Source organism: Netta rufina, assembly GCF_964035555.1.
Source record: "Netta rufina genome assembly, chromosome: 2".
Classification (NCBI taxonomy): Eukaryota; Metazoa; Chordata; class Aves; order Anseriformes; family Anatidae; genus Netta; species Netta rufina.
In genome coordinates this window covers 29,308,150-29,331,180 of record NC_140124.1, presented here as the reverse complement: position 1 = coordinate 29,331,180, position 23,031 = coordinate 29,308,150, and the positions used below count along the sequence as shown (strand labels likewise).

General features: G+C 40.6%; 1 protein-coding gene across 1 annotated transcript in view; it reads right to left on the bottom strand.

Annotated features, from left to right (window-relative positions):
* SCIN (scinderin) overlaps nt 1-22,394 on the bottom strand; it is a gene marked incomplete at both ends in the record, with an annotated part of 47,900 nt that extends 25,506 nt beyond the window's left edge. Inside the window, 4 exons of the mRNA XM_084281426.1 lie at nt 4,294-4,443; nt 14,813-14,974; nt 16,001-16,155; nt 22,196-22,394. Coding sequence (XP_084137552.1) covers nt 4,294-4,443; nt 14,813-14,974; nt 16,001-16,155; nt 22,196-22,394 — 666 coding nt within the window. The remainder of the gene's footprint in view (nt 1-4,293; nt 4,444-14,812; nt 14,975-16,000; nt 16,156-22,195) is intronic.
* Between the last annotated feature and the right edge of the window lie 637 nt (nt 22,395-23,031).

The following is a 23,031-nucleotide window of genomic DNA, read 5'->3' as shown; positions in this document are numbered from 1 at the left end:
AGTTTTAAGGGAATCCTTTGTAAGGAAAAACAAAACAGTACAAAGGATCAGACTGTTTGGACTGCATAGGAAACAAGAATCATCCTGAAAATTAGATGAACACTTCATGATTAAATGGAAGGGGCAGATACAGGCTCAATACATAGTTTAGTTAAAACTCAGCTTTCATCAGCTCTTACACCCTGTAGGCAGCCCTACTCAGCCACATCCAGGGTGTCACAGGTGTCTGAGATACTTAACATCTATCAGGGGAGATTGGTCTATGTAGCTAGAACAGTGCTGCCAATCTAAAAGTCTTTTAGGGTGTGTAATATTTCAAATTACACTAATACATTAAGACTTTCTCTTCCTCTCTGACTTCATCTTAGCATACTAGATTGAACTATTGATGTGCGATGCATGGAGGACTGGGTGCTTTGTATCTTTCTTTTGGGTAACTCAGAACTCAGTTCTGTTTTGTGCATTATTGCAAGCAGCTTCAACTTGCTGGCTAAAAAACTTCCTCAGTTTTGTCCTCTCTTCAGAATTAGGAGATTCTAACCACAATTATAAAATTGTCTGTCCCAAGCATGGCTACCTGTTATTGTGGCTGGGCTCAGTTATCTCAGTGATGTGTTGGATACGCAAACACAATGTCATGAAATCCCTGCTTAGCGGGGAAGGCAGGCAGAAGGCCAAGTGTTGTTAGCATCAAACCCCACCCTGAGGAGGTTTCTGACAGAGCTAGAAACTGACCCTAAAAGATTTGGTTCTAGATTAGATTTGAAAATGTATATTTAGTTTTCCTTTTGGTTTAAAGAAAAAAAAAGCTGAGTCAGCAATAACTCTAATGTGACCATTTTATAGGAAAAAAAATTCTAACTCATGATTGCCAAGACCTATTTTTGGACTGGTCCCACAAAGGTGAAGAAATTTCTGTAGCACAGTTTGAACATTCAGGCCTAAGATTCAGCAGAATGGGCAACTATTCAGCTGTTTACATGTTAAAATCGGAGCAGCATTGGCATCTGATGAACTTTACTATGGGCAGCTGCAAGTGTGGAGAGCAGTCACAGTTACTGAGCAGGAGCACCAGCAATTTGTCCAGGGTGGTCACTATTTTTTAAATATTCAAGACAGCCATCTTATATAGCAATTCTGATTTAAACCTGCCAGTCAGTACCTCATCTAAAATGCAAACACAGAGGGGAAACCAGGTGGATTAAGTATCTTTGTGCTTGTGAAGAAAGTTTCTGCCTTGTCAGTGGAAGAATTTTAGTTATACTTGCAGCACCTTACGAGGCCTTCTGTACACCCACAGGAGGTCTAAGGTTTCCAGACACATTGGATCTTCTGAGAGACAGCAGAGGATGGTCACAGCATGTTCCCAAACGGCCCGTGGTCACAACAGCAGATGAAAAAAGGGGTTGCCACTGTCAAAACTATTTATGTACCCAGCTTTCAGCCACTCTCCTTTCCTAGAGTGAGCAAGCTGTATTGTGCTGACCTGCCACAACAGTTCATCCTGCAGCATGCTCCAGACAACTTTCCCACCGGCAAATTGTAGAAACAGGGCAGCCTGATCCCAGGTCCTTGCTAAAAGAGGCTAGTTGGGAGCAGGCAACTGCCCTTGTCAGAACAGTTCACTTCACCCACTTTCCCCATTGGGAAAATGAGCTGTCCAGGAACCATGAGCCCACCACTGCCTCTGTTAATCCCATGGCAGGAGAGTTATCTGGCACGGTTTATTGAAACGTCCTGACTCAGTACTGGGATAAAACACAGTAGTCTTGCTTTACTGGTTGAGAATTGCTTCCCTGCACTTGTGGAGTAGGGATTAAAAAAATAAAATCAGTCAGCTCTTTACATTGATACTTGTGGTGGGTATGTTAGCCCCTGACTGGTGAACACTTGGCTAGCAGAGCTGCACAAGCATGCCAAGCCACCATGTTTGAAGGCAATGGGCTTCAAACTTCACAGGAGGGGAAAATCATTCCTGACATTTATCAGAGGAGGTAACATCAGGAAATCTCATTCTGATGTCAGCTATCCACTAGATGAAAAATGAATAAAGTATACAGTACTCTCTCCTAGAAAAGAAGAAATCACACTTTTTTTTCCGGGAAAAAAGGAATGGAAAAAATCAATCAGGGACAGGAATAGCAGCTTCCCTTCACTTGTCCATAACTGCATGATATTGAGGGAAGAAGCAAGCATTATGCTAATTTCAGAGCAGTCAGCCCAGGCAAACACTACAGTAAGTTAGAGACAATTGTGTGAGAACAACAACAAATCAAAGTGAAGAATGCCATGAACTAGATAGACTGTGAGCAAAAATAAGGCATAATAGATTTTATGTATTTGTTAGGCTAACTACCATCCTGTCTCATTAACAGCACACTTCAGAGCTTGCAGTGACTGGGACAGCCACAGGAAAGCTGAAGATGCTGTTCTGTGGGTAGCACTAGGCAGTAACCCTGCCCTGGCTGCTGACTTGCTCGCTTGAACCTATTGCCATGCAACTACCCACTCTTCCCTCTATATTCACAACCCCAAAGGAAAAGGTGAAGTACATCCATCCTTCATACCCTGCTGGCCACATGTGAAAAGATTTATTTCCTGACAAATAAAGTAACAATGTAACAAGTAACAATGAGGTACAGGATCAACATGCAGCCTTGGCATTTTTCGTGTTCTTACTCACGTGTCAAGGCTGCTACAAAACAAGTTACACACAGCTGGCAAGCAGACCCTGGCTGCTCATATCCTTGAAGGAGTGGAGGCAGCCAGCCTCCTGACAGCCAGCCCTTCAACAGCCCTTGCTTGTTGAATGCCGTGAACTAGATAGATTGTCTTTGCTGTAGCTGCACATAAGTCTGACTTTGCATCTGCAGCTGCATGTTAGTCAGATAAGAGGTGCGAAGTGCAGCTGTTCTCATCAGTGCTCCCAACTCAGCATCAGCTTATCAGAAGTTCAGTGTAGAGCCTTGTGCAGTAACCCCAAGGAGGTGTGGCTGCAGGAGGATGCTGCCAGGGGACTGAACCAGCATGTTTCTGTAGTACCACCCAGTACCTGCCACTCAGTTGTGGTAGGCTGCAACTTGCTCATGCATTTCAGATAAGGAGCAGGAGTTAGGCATTGTCAACTTGTGTTCTTTTCCTTAATGGTACCAATATAAAATATATGACACCGAGTCTATGAGAAAAGCCTGTAAAAGGAAGTAAAGAGCCAGATAGAGGATTGGGCTGTTTTTTTTTTTTTTTTTCCCTTAAAAAAAAACAACAACAACAAAAAAAAAGGTGCACGGTGTACCATCTCCCCTACTTCCAAGCACAGTCACATCTGCACTCAAATCTACAGGCAAAAAGCCTTTGCAAGCTAATGGATAGATCATCCAAAGGCATCACAGCTAGCATGGCCAAGGGTTGAAGCCTCAGCACCTGCCATGCTTTGCTGCATAGACAATTACTCCATGAGACAAAACTGAATATAAGCACCATCAAAAACAATGGCATATCTGCATGCACGTTAACTTCCTGAAGTTAATCTGAAGCACAAAATAATATTCCAATTGCACATTTTTCATTTTATGGAAGGACTGCTTTATGTCTCTATTGCCGCCTTCTTTCTTTTTAGAGAAAGAGTGGAAAAATCTTAATTTAGCACACAAATGCCTTATTTATTAGGAGACTTATTTATTTGTATACTGCAAGAACTTGCCAGCACCTGTTTTTTGTTTTTCCAAGACCTGAAAATTCCATAGATTGCTTTTTCGTTTTGTTTCACCCACTCTACTTTCATCATATATTTAAAAAACAGAATTCAGATTTCATGACCGAGTTGATCAAACTTTTTAAAAATGAGTAGGCTCACTATGCTTACTAGAGACTAGGTACATTAGAGCTTATAATTGAAGTGGTGATGCAAAGTATCTTCCTACACTTTTTTGACATTCAGGACATCTGTTTAGTAATATGCAACCATGATGCTGCTCATTTTTCATGAGCAGACAGTGTGGTTCTGGTATGAGCTCTGCTCTTAATTCAGTCACCCTGTGCCTAATTCAAAAAAGAAAATATTTAGTTCTCAAATGAGTATTTTAAGATAATTATCTCAGACTCTACTGCCCAATATCTTAATACTGCTTAGATAAGGATAGAAAAGAAGCATAAACCAGCCTACCATAAGTTAATTCTATGATCCTGAACTACTTGAAGCACCTAAGTTTTGAGCCCAATCCTGTTTAACTCCTGAAGTGTAACATTTTTTTTACTCACAGCTTTATCAACAACGGCATACTCCTGTTACAATACCTGTATGAGCTCATTTGGTTCACTTCCTTCTTCCACTGTAATTAATGTAGATCTTCCACTTCGTTCATTGTCCCGAATGCCAATGGCAACCTGAGCAGCCTTCAGACGCTCATATTTATTGCATGATGAGCCAAACCATTGATAGATTTCCTAAAATAATTGAAAACATACACATTAACAATAAGAGTCAACACTGAACAACATTATAAAATCAATATTTTATTAATAGTTATTCGACTGAAGATAAACCTCCAGAACATCAGTGAAGCTACATTTTTCGGCAGATTCAACAATAAGGAAGGTGACAATGAGACGTAGAGAATTAACTAGAGAGGTCAGGCAGATATTGCCTTATCTTACTATGTATGCTGCAATTCATGGAGATTACTCATTCAGAAAGGTTAAAAGTTCAATTTCAGTTGTATACATTAACCTTCTGTAGGTTTTTTGGTAACTGGCCATGCAATCTCAAACAAGTATTCTCATCTACAAAATGAATATTTACTGAACACAGAGGATATTATGAGACTTAAATTGTCACTGCAAATTACAAAGACCTTTAGTTCTCAGACAATAAATTCAAATTTTCCTTTCTTAGCATCTCTTAAAGGTCCCACTGCTCAGCAAGTCCTGGCTACCCCCTATTCCATGTGCTCTCCAAGTTTGCCTTCAGTAAGCAAGTGACTAAACTGAGCTGTCAAAAACGACCAGCTTTATGCATCAAATCAGTCAGAGTAAGGAGAAAGGCCTTAAAAAATATACAGCAGTAGATTTCAGATTTTTTGATTTGCAGACATTATTTTGAAAATTTTTTTCTTTTTGGATTCCACACCACTACAAGAAAAAATACAATAAATTTAACTCTATTGACAGTTCAGTTATCTTAGTTTATTTCAGACCCCATAATAACTTGCTTGTTGACTACAGATTCAAAGCTACTGCAAAAGAAATATTCCTCAAACTTTTCTCAGAATTCCCTTTGCATAAGATTTTACTAAGTCTTCCATGTTAGACAATAAAATATATGCAATTTCATTTTCAGCATATGGTTGTTTCAGTTTCCATGATTGGGCTGTGTATAACTCCTAAACTAAGAAATATTCTCACAAAATAGCATGGCCTAAGTGTTTCTGTCCCTAAGCCAAAATAAATATGAAATTTTGTTAGGTTTTTATTTAGATTTCTGTATCAAGAAACCTTGTATGGTAAATGAGACTTAGGTTTTCTCCTGCAGCATAAAAAAATTGTCATCAACAAGCAGTGTCTGAAAACATCTTTGATCAGGAGTTCACATACCATTAAAGCTCCATCTTTCTTGGTTATTTAAAAAATGATTAAAAGAAGCTAGAGAAACAAGAAAGTATTTTCAGCATTTGAGGATAACGACAATGTTCTTTAGTAACAAGCTAAAAAGCTGAACTTCAGGTACTGAGCATGAAATTTAATAGAAGGAAGTGAGCAGCTTGAAGTCATAAAAGCATACCAGAGTGCATAATATTTTAGTATATTTACCAGGAGTACTAAATAAATATATAAAGTACCCAGTGCTACAAGCCTTCAGGAGCTTAGATTTAGTTATCCTTCAATTCTAAACTAAAATAATTTTCTCAATTATTTTTAAGTATCTTATTTTGAAGCCTCATGATAGAGGTTCAGGTGGGTATTTACAAGATTGTCTTCCTGACAGTTTACTCACTTCATTCTCTAAGCAAAATGGATTTTAACATTTAATCTCAGGAAAAAAAAAAGTTTAAGAGCTAGAGTCACTTCTTGGTAAGGCCAATATTTAGATTTACCTAAATATATATCCAGAGTCAGCTAGATATTTAACCATATCCAACATGCTACTGAGGCTGTGGTTTATATTTTATTATTCATGTATTTATTTAGACCTATGTATACACAAGAACTAAATAATATAGTATTACAACTATATATAGTTGTAATATATAAATATACTATAAATAATATAGTATTACAACTGTATATACAACTATAATGTAGTATTTACCTTTAGCTTCACTGGTTTCACAATGTCTTAGCTGTACTATAAATTCACTATTTTTAGCTTTGTTTTGCAAGCCTTATTTGGAATTGGCAGGCTGACAAAAATTGTTTCCAATAAAACGAAAAGAGACTTCAAGTGTTAACTCGTCTCAAAAGAAAAAAAAAAAAAAAAAAGAACTTCATTCATCAGTAATTCCTGTGCCAAGCCTGGTTTATTTGCAGAAGGTTGCACCAACAGTATTTTTTTTTAAATCCATTTAACAGAGTTTAAGAGAGATGCTGTGGAAGAGAGCTATTCTGCTACCCAGTATTGACAGCAGTTGATATCAATATTCTGCTGGATCACAGCTGGCCAGTCAGCAGCTCAGAGTGAGAAAGTGTTACCACGGCTAATCACAGTAACCGCCCCAGAGCTGCTGAGAGAGATCAGGAATGCAAGATGAGTCTGTCTCACACAGCAGCCATAGCGAGGTCTTCTGGTCTGTGCATTTTGGTGACACATGGTTGGGTTTTCTCATACTACACAGTAGCACTGTGGAGTCAAGAGCTTTTATACCTGATAGCTGCTGGGCTGCAGAGAGACCTTGAGAAAATAACATGAAATTTACACAGCATATTAAATGACCCAACACTTAGTTGCTATACAGAAACATGCTGCAGGATAAGTATGGCCCATAGTACTTTGGCAGTGTTACCTGTATGGAGCATTATTGTGAAAGTGTATGTCCTGCCTTCCTGCTCCAGCTCCAAATGGCACATAGAGCAAGAGGAGGAAAAACAATTTTTTTATATCACTTTTGAAATAAACAATTTTCCCTTCTAACACAGACACCTCTGTATTCAACTGGCAGCCTGCTAAGTTTGGAGGCAAGTGAAAACACTGTGTCCCTGTGTCTTTTCTGTGAATCTTAGCAAGGATGAAGAAAGCAAAAGCCAGGAAGATTACATCCATGAAAAGTTTTCATTCTGGCTACAAACACGACCTGAACATACATGTTTTAATCCTATATCTTTGTTCAAATTCCTATGTCCACACTGTATTGCTGATTTGCATTCTCCTATGGGAAGATACATTACAAAGCTAAGTAAATTAAATAGGTTTCAAAACTAATTTCAAGGAAATTTGTTGTGAAACTTCGATTTTGGTAGAAAAAAGTTTAAAATGAGATGTCTAAAATAGTTCCACAAATTCTAAAGTGTTAAAATAAGAAAATTAAGCTTTAAGGAAAGATTAAGTCAAGTATCACGTCAGTGTGTCTCCATTCTTTGTTGGCAAGCCCTGATGTGTCCTAAAGTCATCCATTTTTGCCCACATCTACACTAGAACATGCCTCTAGCATGTAATTGCACATCAGTTAAAATAAATAAAAATACCACTCTTAGGAGTCAGCTAGATCTATACTACAGATACTTGTTGGCATCCACAGTATAAATCTATCTTGTTGTATATATCCACTTGTTGGGGTATTTAATGTCAGGATGATGTTTGTTTTTTTGAACTACATTAAGGTATACAGACACAGATACAAAGAAGGGATTAGTGCAAATAAACGAGCACACTCAGCTGAAGTTTTGCTGTGTTTTTTGGTTGGTTGGTTGTTTTTTTATTGTTGCTTTTTTGATGTGGAACACTAGGTCACATTATCTTTACACCCACAACTCGTAAAAAAAGGCTAAAAACAAGAAAAGTTTCGTGAAGTTTTGCCTTAATTCCTCTCTTCTCTTAGGTTTAGCTGCTTATATTTGTAGATAGAATCAGATCAAAGCCTGGGCAATTAACCACATCAAAGCTACTGAAGTGGTTTCAGTGTGTTGGAAGAAAGTCTGGCAAAGTTTGTGAAGAACAGTAGGTCAGGAGGAGAGGAGCAGTGGTGCAGGAGTGCCCAAATGAGGTGGCGCTCTATTGAAAGTGGGTGAAAATATTGCTACATTGAGTGAGCCTAAGATACCACTTCTAGAGAGGCAGAAGACAAAAAAAAAAAAAAAAAAACAAAAAAAAACAAACAAACAAACAAAAAAGCTTGAGCACACATGAATATTGGCAAAGCTTTTCTGTGTATCTTATCATGCTCCTATGTTTATATCAGCTTAATTGGCTAGCACTCATTTGAGACTCCATTCATTCTTTTTGTCATTAATAAACAGCTGTTTTGATAACAAAAGAGTTCATTAAAGTTGAAACAATTCTTTCTATTGACACCTTTCCTTTTAATCCATTAAGTAACTAGACTAACAAAATGAGAACATGTAAATAGACTTGTAAAGCCAAATTTTTAAATGAATAGCACAGAACAGAAATGCTTCTAATTCCTTCAGTTCTCCTTAAAAGTAAAACATATGCACATTACCCCAGAGTCTGTTCAAACAATTTGAACAATTTTTTGGAAACTTTAAATGGAGAGCCCTGAAACAGGAGTGTGAAACTTTTTTTTAGCCAAAAACATGTGCTAGACTAAGCAAACAAAGTTCAAGTGGTGGGAAAAATAACTGAGCGGTTAAATTTAGAAGCGACTACAACACAGCACCTTTTTCACTGACTTTTTCAGGAATGGACGTATATGAAAAAGTGTTTGGATTGAACCAGTTTAATGTAGGCTTCTGTGACAGTTTTCTCAATTTCTAAATATTGAAATTTATTTTTTTCATTTTTTTTCCTGTCTTGGCTTTTGAATTTGAGATACAAGCAGGGAAAAAAATAACCATTTCAAGTCTACATCAAATCTGCCTTTCATTTGTTGAAGCTGCAATATAGTGAACCACTGAAAGTTATGGAGTTCTGATAATCCAAAACAAATTCTGAATTCTTTCAGTCAAAATGCTGCTGAAGCCACCATGAGCCCAGCCCTAGTATAATTACAATAGCGTCTTTGTAATCAGTCTAGAGTCTCTCACTTGATTCAGCTGGAACAAATCGTCGGGATAAAAATAAGCCAGATGTACCACAGGCATACACCTACTACATTCATTTTTTCCTCTCACACTTGTTTTACTAGCTTGTTTCAGAAATATTTGTTGCCAGACCATAGTGCGTTAAAGGGTACATAACAGGAGTATATTCATTCTGAGTACCAGCAGCTCAAGCAGCAGGGGATCTGGATTTTCTGCATCATCTGGAAGTAAACTAACCTAATTGAATCCTTGATATTAGAAGTTGTCTGAGCCTTAATGATGGTCTCTGTTTGAGCCACTTTTCTGCATACAAGTGGGTGTGGAAAGGGAAGAAAGGTTTCCAGTCCCTAGAAAGGAAAGGAAACTACAAACTCTGAACACTAACTGAAGAAATAAAAAGGCTTAGTATTCCTATTTCTCCATCTGATGACTTTGGGACTATAACTTAACTTCCAGAATGCTGGAGGTTAAAATTACTGTAACTAAAAATAATTGCTTCACAGATTTATAGAAAAACATGGCATGCCTGCTTACTAAGCTACACTGTGTGTAGTTACAACCATATTTTTAACATTTAAATAAGCCTGTTTAATTTAGTTCTTCTAGCTCTGCTACTTGTTTAGCAATTCCCTGCCCCCCTGAGCAAAATTCTAACTCTCAGCTTGGTGAAACTGAGAAAGAAGTTAGTTGTAGGAGAAACAGAACACAAAAAGGACATGACTAGTTGGACATGACAGTGCCAAGGAAAGCAACTAAGAAGAGAAACTTACAGTGATGAATTCCCACATGCAAGAGTCTGCTCTTTCAGTCATTTATTCCCAAACAGTGACTGTTATAAAGCAATAAGTATGCTGACTAAACTGCTTTCTTTAAAGGAAAAACCACCTAGAAGAGATAGTGCAGGCAAGAGGAGATTACAGAAGAAAACTAGAACAGTTCATAAATTTGCAATGTGATACTGAATCATGCCCCATTGTCATAACCCTCAAACAAGTACATCCTCTTGATTTTTACATTTAGAAAGAAGTTAATTTTCTTCTTGTAAATGTTTTAATCTATAGCAAGTTAATAGTTTTTATGAAAAGCAATTGCTGTACAAAAGAGGTCTGTACATTATTATTAATGTTTCTTCAAGTGTCTCTATGGAAGATGAGATGGCTCTTACACTTGGTTTACCTATGATGTCAGGAGGTCAAGTAGAAGCATACTAGAACATAACAAAGTAGAACATAACAAATTTATTCATTCTCATGCTTTTGTTTTTGACATCATAGTTCTCATTTTTAATTCACAGAGCCCTTGAGAGGTCACACACACTGTTGTACCCTACAGCAATCAAAGTACTTTAAGCACCCTTCAAGCTCTTGAATTTCAAAACAGCAATCTCCTGGCTGTTATGAATCGATTTATAAGCACCGCCATACTAATGGGAAGGATGGACTGAATGCAGTTTACACTTAACATTAGGTATAGTTATTGCCTAGCCTTCTGCATTCTTCCTTTGGGAAAGAAATTAGATCAGGCCCAATCTCAGAACTGCTTGGTACTTTTTACCTGACCAGCACCCTTATTTTAAGAGTGCTCTTTTTTTTTTTCTCCCCAAGAAGCTAAGAGGCATGCAGCCCTCTTCCTGCTCTCTGTAGTCACTTGGCCTGTAGTAAGCCTTCTCAGCAATTGCCCTGTAATTGTCTTGCCTGTCCTAAAGGCACAGGAGCCGAACCTTCCCAGGTTCATAGCCACAGTACACGAAGCCATTACCTTCCTTCCTGTCAAAGACAGCATTTTCTCTGCCATCTGAAGCCGTTTTCTGCTTCAGCCTCAGAAGTTCAAAGTAGGCAAGATAAGACCACGGCAGGATAATTTTAAGTGTTAGAAGTGGGGTTTTGTAAGCAACATATCTAGGCATGAGGTAACCAGCAGAAACTGAACTGTGAGCATGTGAAACCATCTAGAAATGCACAGATGCTTTCAACTTAAGGAATTATCACCAGGAGGGAAGACTTAGCAGCCAATAATAGCCAAATTTGTGATTATTACCTTTCTTAATATTCCATTACCTGTTCAAACACAAGGTCTAACATATTCCAGTAATTGAGCTCAATGGGAAAAGAAATGACTTTTTATTATATAAGTGGCTTGATGAAATGCAACAGGAAATGGACTGCATGAGTAGTTTTGCAGTGCCACGGAGACCATCTTTCTTGTTGGCTAAGAGATTAAGAGAAGTACATCTTGCAAGTTCATCTTATTTGACACGCTACAGTACTTTGATGGTAAGAGCACTGACAATAAGCTCATTACTTTAAGCAATTACTGTCCATTATTCTCACAGTGATTCAGCAGTGCCCTGAGAAATCCCAAGACTCAAGAGCAACCATATTAAAGATTCATTTTATTTCCATTAAGTAATCTACTTGTTCCATTTTTTTTTTTTTTTAAAGGACCCCTATGTTTGATTAAGAGCTCCTTTAAAGACTCTTCCACTTACAATGGACCTCTAGTCATGGAAAATTTCAATCTGAAATACAGTTATGTCAGCTTGAAATATAATTCTGAGAAAAATACACTGTCATGGTGGAAATCTGGAGCAAGTTTCATACCACACCTATTTCTTTACATGCCCTTCAGCTCTACTTTCACACCTTCATCTTAAAGTATCAGACATTGCCATTTCCTCTCAAGAAAGTTCTGCTTTACAAATAACCTATAATGAAATTACTGCAAATGGGTGCCAAAACATCTTTTTCTTAACTTGTTTATACATCCAAGAAAGCCTATCACCCTTACACCACCGGCATTACAAGACCAAGAACTGTTATCAATCACATGCTTTAACGGACTCCCCATAATCTGGTGAAGATCTATATGTTGTTCACATCTAATCTTGATTCCTACAAAGGGGCTGCACTGCAGCTTAACCTCTGTCTCATCAGTCAGGAAATCCGAAACCAGCGGTGTTACACCAAAAAAGGAAAAAGGCTCACAATGTACATTCAGCATTAAAAACCCAGAATCTACAGCCTTATTACACTTCTATTGATAGTGACAGTGCTCTCCTCTCAGCAGGTCTCATCAAGCTATACATCTAACACCTCTACATACCCATAGAATTTCACAGAATTTCACAGAATTTCTAGGTTGGAAGAGACCTCAAGGTCATCGAGTCCAACCTCCAACCTAACGCTAACAGCCCTCCACTAAACCATATCCCTAAGCTCTACATCTAAACGTCTTTTGAAGACTTCCAGGGATGGTGACTCCACCACTTCCCTGGGCAGCCTGTTCCAGTGCCTCACAACCCTTTCAGTGAAGAAGTTCTTCCTAACATCTAACCTAAAACTCCCCTGGCTCAACTTAAGCCCATTCCCCCTCATCCTGTCACCAGGCACGTGGGAGAACAGGCCAACCCCCACCTCGCTACAGCCTCCCTTGAGGTACCTAAAAAGAGCGATAAGGTCACCCCTGAGCCTCCTCTTCTCCAGGCTGAACAAGCCCAGCTCCCTCAGCCACTCCTCGTAGGACTTGTTCTCCAGGCCCCTCACCAGCTTCGTCGCCCTTCTCTGCACCCGCTCAAGCACCTCGATGTCCTTCTTGTAGCGAGGGGCCCAAAACTGAACACAGTACTCGAGGTGCGGCCTCACCAGAGCTGAGTACAGGGGGACGATCACCTCCCTAGCCCTGCTGGTCACGCTGTTCCTGATACAAGCCAGGATGCCATTGGCCTTCTTGGCTACCTGAGCACACTGCTGGCTCATATTCAGCCGACTATCCACCATCACTCCCAGGTCCTTCTCTGCCTGGCAGCTCTCCAACCATTCCTCTCCCAGCCTGTAGCTCTGCTTGGGGTTATTGCGCCCCAGGTGCAGGACCCGGCACTTGGCCTTGTTGAACTTCATGCAGTTGACCTCAGCCCATCGGTGCAGCCTATTCAGATCCTCCTGCAGAGCTTTCCTACCCTCAAGCAGATCGACACACGCACCTAACTTGGTGTCATCTGCGAACTTACTGAGGGTGCACTCGATGCCCTCGTCCAGATTATCGATGAAGATATTAAAGAGGACCGGCCCCAGCACCGAGCCCTGGGGGACGCCACTAGTGACTGGCCTCCAACTGGACTTGGCTCCATTCACCACGACTCTTTGGGCCCATGGTGCACTTCAGTGTCATCACCATGTCTGCAGTGGGACTTCAGTAATTACTTCAGGTGAACTGGGTTAACTCCAGCACAGTGAGGGCCTGGAGAAGTCAAACTGGAGCATACCTACTTCCACATGATGTCTGTAGGAGGGTAACTCCAAACCAGAAAACTCAAGCCCTGTGATAGCCTAACTGCAAAAGCAGCATTTTCTGTTGACAGCTAACTCCAACCTTCCCATCTCCCACAGATTAATTCTGAAACATAGTAGATAATCTGTGTCTGTCTCTTCTTCACATCCTTACTACAGTGAAACATTTAGAGGTTACTGATCACTTGGCTCTATCAGGTGCTCAAACCACACCATCATAGGAGAGACGGAATGGTGTTAGGAAAATACTGGTTGCTGTGCTATCTGAAGGCTAAGCATGATGAATCAATATGGCCACCTGATACCAACATCTTCAGTTGTCACATCAGGGGATGCTTTGCAGAAAAAGCAGAAATTACAACATGAATTTAGAAGAGCTCTCTTTTCAGTAAGCTTAGGAACTCTTATCAAACCTTGCTGAAGTAGCTGACCACTTCCTTGTGAAGCAATAAAACCAAGATCAACTGCAGTTGCTACCCTGCAGATAAACTCTCTCATAGAATCATTAACGTTAGAAATGAAAGATGTTCTTGGAGGTATTTTCCTATATTTTATACACGTCAGTATATCAGGCATGAGAATAATTTCAATTCGATAACTGGTGTCTAAAGAGTGTGGACTACATACCAGACTCTACTTTTAGTATCAAAAAGCTAGCATGAATTTGAAGGTGACAGTATTATACTCTCAGTCATCTGAAGCAAATAGTTATGTTCTCTTACCTGTCCATACTCTCCTGCACTGAGCCTAATTGCTTTCAGCAAAAAGCCTCACAGTATGGGGCTACCTATCAATACTGTCTTGCTTCTTAAAATCATTACTCCAGGTAGAAGTGATATCTTGAAATACTAAAGTAGTTTTACAACACATTTTATGACAAGTTACTATGATAACATATCTTGCAGCTGTTTCTTTAAGATGAATTAAAAATAAACATTTCATCATGTTTTAATTTAAGGGAAAAGTCCAAGCTGCATTCTGTTCTGAACCCTAGCACTGATCCCGTTGGTAGATAGCGCCAAAGTCAGAAAGGACTTACTGTGAACAGCTTAAGGTTAAAAAAATAAAAATAAATAAATAATGAAAAACCATCTCAGTGCCTTGAGTGGGAAACAACTGTTTCTTGAATGATAGTCTGTGCTTGCTTCAGAAATCATTTAGGGAAGTTTTGAACTTTGAAAGTGTTGTAACAGTAAAACTGATTTCCTAAAGCAGAGTTTTTTTGGTCAGTTTAGGTGAATGACAAATCAGTTGTGCATTTCAGGGTATTATTCAGACTTTTGAAAGGATGCTGCATCTCCTACTTTCCAGTATGCATTGCTTTAGGAATGACTTACAGTTCCAAGGTCGATAATGAAACAATCTCCTTTGTTGAAGCTGGTCCAAGCCAGGGGGACTTCTGTGGCTCTTACAACTCTCCGGCCCTTGACATGCAGAAGCCTCCGGGCACTCAGATCATTAGTAACAACATGATTAAATCCAGAAGCGACGCCACCTGCCTAAACAGAAAACAAAGCAGCAAGCTTTACTTCAGCTTGATTTCTGGAAACTTACCATTTTGCTGAGAAGCTAGAAAGGAAGAAGTTTATGCAGTGAGAGGGAAGCCAGAATTATATACTGTATTAATAGTGCTGACCACAGACCAGACAGACATGGGGAACACCTCTGCAGCTGAACTCTCAGGTCTGTGCCCTTAGCTGCAGGAAGGGCTATCACCCTTCTTCAAAGGTGTTTCATATGAATGGGGAAAGGGAAAGCACCTCCTCCTACATCATTCAGAAGATGTGGTAATCCTAAGCCACCTTTTTAGGACAAAAGTCAGTACATTATCAAATAATGACTGAGCGAGAGCAGAGGAATATGCAGTCCTGTATAGATTTTCCCAGCTTAAATCTCAGCGGTCTGTGACAGTGACAAAAACTGTCACTAAATTATTTTAAAATATAATATTTTCATGAAAAGCATGAGATTTTGCCAGCTACCTTAAAGGAAAAATAAAACAAAACATTTAGTAGGACTAGAAAAGCTTTCTGTGCAACATAATCATCATTTTTAGGCAAAAATGAGGTTTTGGTGTTTCCCACTGTTTGTGTTTTTAAGCACTTAAGGACACTGGGTTCTGCATTTGAACTAAGTGCAAATGACTTACTAAGTGCAAATGAACTAACTGCAGTATGGAAATTGCTTCTGCAAGATAGACCATCTGCTAAACAGAGTCCCTGCGGTGAGCTCCCTTAGTCACAAGAATATGAAACTTCATGATAGTTTGACTAGTGGAGCATGGATAGCATGTCTGAGAAAGGTTTGCAGTATCAGAAGGGGCACTGAAACAAACCGGTGCTCTCTGTTAAATACTGTGACTCCTACAGCTTTGGATAGGCAGTTCACATGTAAAACCACTAAGCATTAATAATTTTTACACTTTCAGTAACAAATACAAAGCAGAAGATTTGATTTTACTGGGGGTGCGGGGTGGATGATGTTACATATATTTTTAGAATACATTTTGACAGGTGGCTCTTTACCTTGTATTTAATTCCTCCTTTGAAATAGCTCACAAACTCAGTAGACTCATATCCTTGAATTTCTCTGCACTGCACAGGCTTTCCTCCTAAATAATCATCCAGTTGAACAGTGAAGATAGCTGCAGCTGTGCTTTCATCTTGGGTACATTCTTTCCCTGAAATGAAATATGATAAAGATGAAATATGTCCAAAAAAATCTATATAACTTTGACTTCTGTGACAATCAAGCACTGCCTTCAGCAAGTACATCAAGGCACTACATCATAACCTTGCTCATCAAACATGACCACCCATACCATTTCTTAAAAACTTCAACCGTCTTTATAAGAAAAGAAGGTGAAAAATAGCCAAGGCCAATATAATAAAAGAAGGTGAAAAATAGCCAAGTTACTCTCCATCTCTGAATAATAGCATATTTTAATTAAATGAATTTAGCATAACAAGTATCTGTGGTAAATTTTGGACTTTTGCACTTTGGAAGTGCAAAGACCAAGCAAGGTCACATCAAAGAATTGATTAGATAGAAAATGATGAAGTTCATACTAGAAACAACTTGCCAAACCATAAAGTAACTCCTGAGAGCAGTCCAATTAATATAAAATGCAAGCAAAGGCATTTTGCTTAGATATCTTCTGTAAGATCACCTGGTACAGCTAGGAGAGAGAAAAACAGCTTTGGGTTACAGATACTCACTTCATCAGGTCACAGTTTTTAATTACTAGCCTCTTCCCAGAGCTGTGGCAAAACAGCTGCTTTACCTACTGTGATGGTGACCTAATTACACTACAAAGCACTGTGTGTATTAGAATGAAACTTCCAGCATGGGCCAATACATTTTGATGAACATTTTCTGCAGTTTTGATCATTTCAAGAAGATGGCTGGTAGGATCTAGTCTCAAGAAATGGGCTTTTCTTGAGAACTTTTGAAGAGTAGGATTTTTTATGGAGTTTTTATTTTTCTTTTGAGTATGGCAATGAAGAACCTGCTATATGAGCATCAGTTCTCAGTACTAGGAAAGGATAAAACATGGGGAGGGGACAGGGCTAACCAAGGGGAATCACTGACATAGCTAGCCCACCTTTGCAAGTGCCACAAGACAACTCCTCTTCACCCAACACCTCTGTTTCTCCCAGGAAGAGTGTGGCCACCTCCAGTACGGCTTTCATAGTGACACAAATGCAATGGAAGTCTCAGTATGAAAGCAGTAAGGATGAAGTATGGAAAGGATGCCAAAGAATAAGAGACATAGGGAAGAGAAGAGCATGAAGCCAACCCAAAAGAAGGTCAAAAAATTTCTGAAAGCAGGATATAATACGAGAACTAAAAAAAATCTCCATCACTTGGCAATAGCATGTTGCTACATAACAAGTTCTGTCAGACCAGGGTGCCTCAAGGTTGGTGGTAAAGTGTTTTTTTTTGTTTGGTTGGTTTTTAATATATTTATTCATGTCCATTAGGACTAGATCCCTATATCCTTCAGATTTATTGCTTGCAATTACACAACAGAGTTCAGGGTTCGAGAAAAACGGTTTGGGAACAATGTTAGAGATAAGAATCATTACCAGGCTCAATCTCAGTTGCTGTGCAATAAAACAGTCAATGAAAACCTGTTTTAAAAAAAAAAATATCTACTGAGCATCAATCCACATGTGTGTTTTTCTAGCTGCATGGAAAACAGATTTATCTTACAGTTTACGGCACAAACAGCTATATAAAATCCATGGTGTACAGGAAAAGATACCAGAATAGTTTCTAGTTCAATAGATCTTACCACTTCATCTCTGGGAACAAGCATTAAAAATAGCAGAGAAATACCATGTGTGATTTCAAGTGGGCTACATCCCGTCTTACTTGCACAGGTAGCCTCATGGCAGGGCAGCCTCATGCTTTTTCCACTTGGGACGGCTTCAAGTCTAGACAGCTCTCTTCAGGTAGGAATTGTATGTGTTCATCACATATTCTCAGTCAAGCTCACTTCAGGAAGAGTCATAGCAGCATGCTAGTAATAGCCCTAGTCAAAGAAGTTTTTAGAAACAAACCTGAAAGATTCAAACTGTCAAACCCCTAAAATCCTGTATCTGGCAGAGCTGATGTGCAGAAGTGGTTGTCACAAAGCGTGGACAGTCTGCTTGCAGAGTTAGCACAGGCTTTGCATTGAGCAGAAGTAGATCAGTAGTTAGCTACTGACACATCCCTCAAGTGTCAGCACAGAAATCCAAGCCAGGATTCTCAGCAAAGTTCAGAATGGATACAGCTGCCACAGACGCAGATCCACACTGACTGCTTGGCCATGCTATCATCACTGCAGCACCTGCTACCAGAAAAGCACTGCTGCCCGTAGGTGTAGTTTTAGGGCACACAGGCACAAGTTTTGCCAAGCCAAAAGCTGTAAAGGGAAGTTAAGTAAAATTACATCATATTTGAAGTTTCCTCTCCTAAAAGAAACCCTTTTATGGACACAAGTGACCAACTGTACATCCTTTTATATAAACAGATAGTGCACTTGAATGTTTTGAGCAAAAAGTAATATCTGAATAAATATTAGATGACAAAAACAGATTGAACAAGGATTTGTGACTCCTTAGGACTCTGGTTGCAGGTAGTTGGTGAATGCATTTGGTAACTTTTGTTTTCTTTGTAAGTTTCTTTTCCAATTGATTACTATTGGTTAATTCCAGATTCTAAGCTTTATTACATTTCTCTAGGAGTAAATGATCAGGCACCTCTCTGCGGTCCTAAAAAAAAAAAAAAAAAAAAAAAAAAAAAAATCTGGAACTACACATATTCAAGAGAAAGTATTTTCCCCTGTTTAGCCAGAGGAAGCAAGACACATGAAAGGCCAGGAACATTTTTCAGTTCCCAGTCTGAGTGCATATTACAGCTGCAGCATTCAGATTTACTTTTTAAAGCAAAGAATAAAATTGGGCCCAATGAATTTTACCAAAAAGCTGAGTAACCACAATTCTACCAGTTTGCTTTATTTTTTCTGCTATTATTTCCAGGGAAAATACTATTTTTCTCCGGAAAAAAATATGGGAGTGTCTCACCCCCATACTCATGACAGTACAATTTAAACCAACAGATCTCCATGGGCTGACAAGTTCATTTTTTTATATTCACATCTCTCTTACTTTTGTACATCATTTGTAAATACATAAAGAAAGCTATACATTAAGTTCTTTAACAACGACTTTTGTTTTTATGAGTTACCAAATGGAGATGAAATAACTTCAGCTAGAGTGTATCTATCAGCATTTTTTCATACGGACTATTTCAAGAGAGAATACATTTACGACAAACCCTTGATTGCACTGAATTTGAAAAAAAAAAAAAAAAAAAAAAAAAAAAAAAAACACTAATCCTAGGTTACAATGCTAGTAAAGACCCTTACTCACAAAAAAAAAAGTGAAAGGGCAAAGATTCAGCATCTAAACTGCAACAAGCTGTAACCAATGAAGAGTGCATATTAGTGTCATCTGTTGAGATTTTATTTCTCCAAAGAAACACATCCAGTCTTATTTAAATAGAATTAAAATGGGAAGAAGGAGAAAGTTCAACATGCAACTACATTGTGCCACTCTGTTGGCACGAGAGCAGACCTCAGGGTATTAAAATATACACAGAGATTAAAGCTGGAGAGAAATGAAGGAGAACTACTCTGCAAGTGTGGGATGCATCTTGGAAGAAGTAAGTCCTCACTTCCTGGCTGTTTACACCCTGTCCAGGTGTGAGAGTTTGCAGTTTGGTCGTTTTAGCCTACAGGTGCCAGCCAGAACATGACTGCTTCAAGTTCACAGGCCATTTACCTGTGGTTTGGACCTCCTTATAGTTCTCTGGGTGTGCCCAAGAAAGGTATTAGGAGGAATTTTGCCACTGTCAAATATAGAAATTCAGTGCTCTGCTTTCACTCCAAGTTTGGGGTCTTTTATAGTGAAGTCAGAATCTGTTCAAAGCCACCATATGAGACCCACCAAGTAACAGGTACCACAGATCTCAGGCAAGAGTCACAATGGTGACACCAAATGGCAAAGCCCTTGCAAGTATCTAAGCACAAAACCTGCAGAGTTTCCATCAACCTAAATTTAGAGGAATTCTTTCCATCCCGCAGTCTGACTCTTAATGACTGCTGCTACTTTTTATAGATGGCTTATGGGAAGTCTACAGAAAGGCCTTACCAACATCCTCCTTGCCCAAAGGTTAGGAAATGTTTTCTTTGAGAAAGAGAAGTTCAGTGTATGCAACAGTGGTGACAATCATCCAGCAACAACACCAAATTAATTCAGACTCCTGCCCCAGATGTGACTGCCCTCTCCTGTGCATGTTCTGGACTCCTGCTGCCTTTAGGCTTGCAGCAGCATTTGTTCCTCTCCGCCTCACTGCTGGGGCATCCTGCAAGCAGGAAGAGATTTCCCAGCAGTTTATCACACTGCTGCCAACCTGCCAGGTGTGTACGAATGTGTGCCCAGATTACCCAAAGCTATTTACAATATCTGGATATCACCACATCAGCAAAATGCGTGCAGCAATGCGTACAACCAAAGGTCTTTAGCCAACAAGAGAGAAGTGTTAATTACTGTCAGTCACTGCTCTGACTTTACATCCAGTTGCAGAGCCCTTGCATCTTGCTCTGGGATGTGTCTGCCACACTAACTCCTGCATAAGTGGTTCTAACTTCATTAGCAAAGGCGTAAGTAGCCGAACCCAGCTCCTAAATAGTAGTGCTGTTGATAGAGGACTATCTGCCAGAAATTCATTTATGCTGCCATCTATGATTATACTCTTGTCAGTCAGACACTGCCCAGCATGCCAGCTAATAACAAATGCAAAACTAAACAAGCTTCAAACATTTATGTAGAAAATCCCAGCTTTCTCTGCTATTCTTCAATGCATCCAAAAGCACAATGAGATTGACAGCAGCTCAAACCCATTAACACTAACATACACTGACCTATCTGTACATGCTCCCTACAAACACAAACCTCAGGAGAGTGAAAAAAAAAAAAGGAAATAGACAGCCACACAACCACCACTGTGGTCAGATGACCTGGTGAATAGACAAGGAAATCTCATAAGCCTCCAGCAGATGAGGAAGTCACATAAAATACAAACTATTTGGTACATCCATGCAACAGACTTCTATTTTGCTCTTAATGCTGTGCTCTTGGTTGATTTGGGAGGAGCTCTATTAGGCTATCAGCTGATATCAAAGAGAACCGGTTTTACAGAAAACCTGCTGACTTCACCTCCAATCTCTGTCATCAGAAAGCAAAAGCAGTCAAGCTGAGAATGCAGCTTCTGTGCCCCAAGCACAAGAAGGGCACAGAAGTATTAGAACAAGTCCAGAGGGCAGCCACAAAGATGATCAGAGGGCTGGAGCACCTCTCCTACAAAGACAGGCTGAGAGAGCTGGGGATGTTCAGCCTGGAGAAGAGAAGGCTCCGGGGAGACCTTATAGTGAATTTCCAGCATCTAAAAGTGGCCTACGGGAAAGCTGGGGACGGACTCATTGTCAGGGAATATAGGGATAGGACAAAGGGTTATGGCTTTAAACTAAAAGAGGTGAGATTTAGATTAGATAAAAGGAAGAAGTTCTGCACTCAGAAGTTGACCAACACCACAGATTGCCCAGAGAAGCTGTGAATGCCCCATCCCTGGGGGTGTTCAAGGCCAGGTTGGATGAGGCTGCAAAGCCTGGTCTGGAGTCAGTTGTCCCTGCCCATGGCAGGAGCTGGAATTAGATGGTCTCTAAGGTCCCTTCCAACCCAAACCCCTCTGTGATTCTATGAGAAAGGCAGCATCTGGACACAAAGCAGTACTACAACATCAGAGGCTGAGCTGAAATTTTGGTCATAATAGAAAGAAAGGCAAAAAAACTTCACCTGGATAGAGGCAGGATTTCACTCTTGGTTAGATGCAGCCAAGACCAGAATTTAACCCTTCAGCACCTTTCCAAACTAGTACCACAAAACAAGCAAACACCCTTTCCCCCCAGAGCCCCTCAGCACCAGCACAGCTCAGCACCCCATCGCCTGCCCTAAGCGCCCCCGCAGAAGGAAGGTGAAATCACCCCGAGGTACCCAAGCGAAGCAGCGACTCCCACACTTCTCCCGCAGCCGGGCAGCAGGGGAAGCAGCCTTGCCTCCTGCCCCTCTCCCCCATCCCATATCCCACATCCCGGACACCCAGCTGCCCACCGAGCCAGTAGTGCAGGCGGTAGGCGACGGCGGTGGCGGTGCGCCGAGTGCTCAGCACCACGTACGCGTCCCCCACGAAGAAGTCTCCGTGGTGGCTGGGGGGCACCGGCACCAGCTCCAGGCTCTCCACCCGCCACACCTCCAGCCCGCTACGCTGCCCGGCGCCCGAGAAGGCCGCCGGGGACCGACCCGCTGCCATGGCACGGCTAGGACACGGGGGTGTCCCCCACAGCCGCCTTTATAGGGCCCGGCAAAGGCGGCCCGGCACGGCGCGGCATGGCACGGCCCCCGGGCGGAGCAGGGCGGAGAGGGGCGGTCCCGGTCCCCGAGAGACTGGGCTGCCCCGGCTTTCGGTCCCTGGCTTTGAAAACGCCTCAGGGACTGCCCCCCGTACTCTCCCCCCAGAAAACAAACAAACAAACAAACAACAACAACAACAAAAAACGCCGTGCCCCGCTTCTGCTGCTGCAAGGGGGTGATTTTTCTCCGCTCAGAAGTTGGAGGAGGAAAAAGGTAAAAAGAAGCAGGGGAGAGCAGCGCAGCAGGGGCAGCCCAGTGCCGTGGAGTTCCCGTGCTGTGCCACTTATCTGCTTTGGCATCCCGTCTGCTAAGCTGCTCTGAATGCAGAGGTTTTACAGCTTGTGTTCGCTGCTGGGCAATTTTGTTCCTCCGGATTAGAAAGATGGAGCACAGTTCTCCTCCAGTAATTTTATTTTGCTTGCCCAGTGTTGCCAGGAATCTTGCTGCAGGGGAAAAAAAGCTTGTATCTTTCTGAAGTTTCCAGTTGAAGCCAAGAATGTGTGTGTATGGTTCCCTTTCTCAGTGGACAGAGAGCA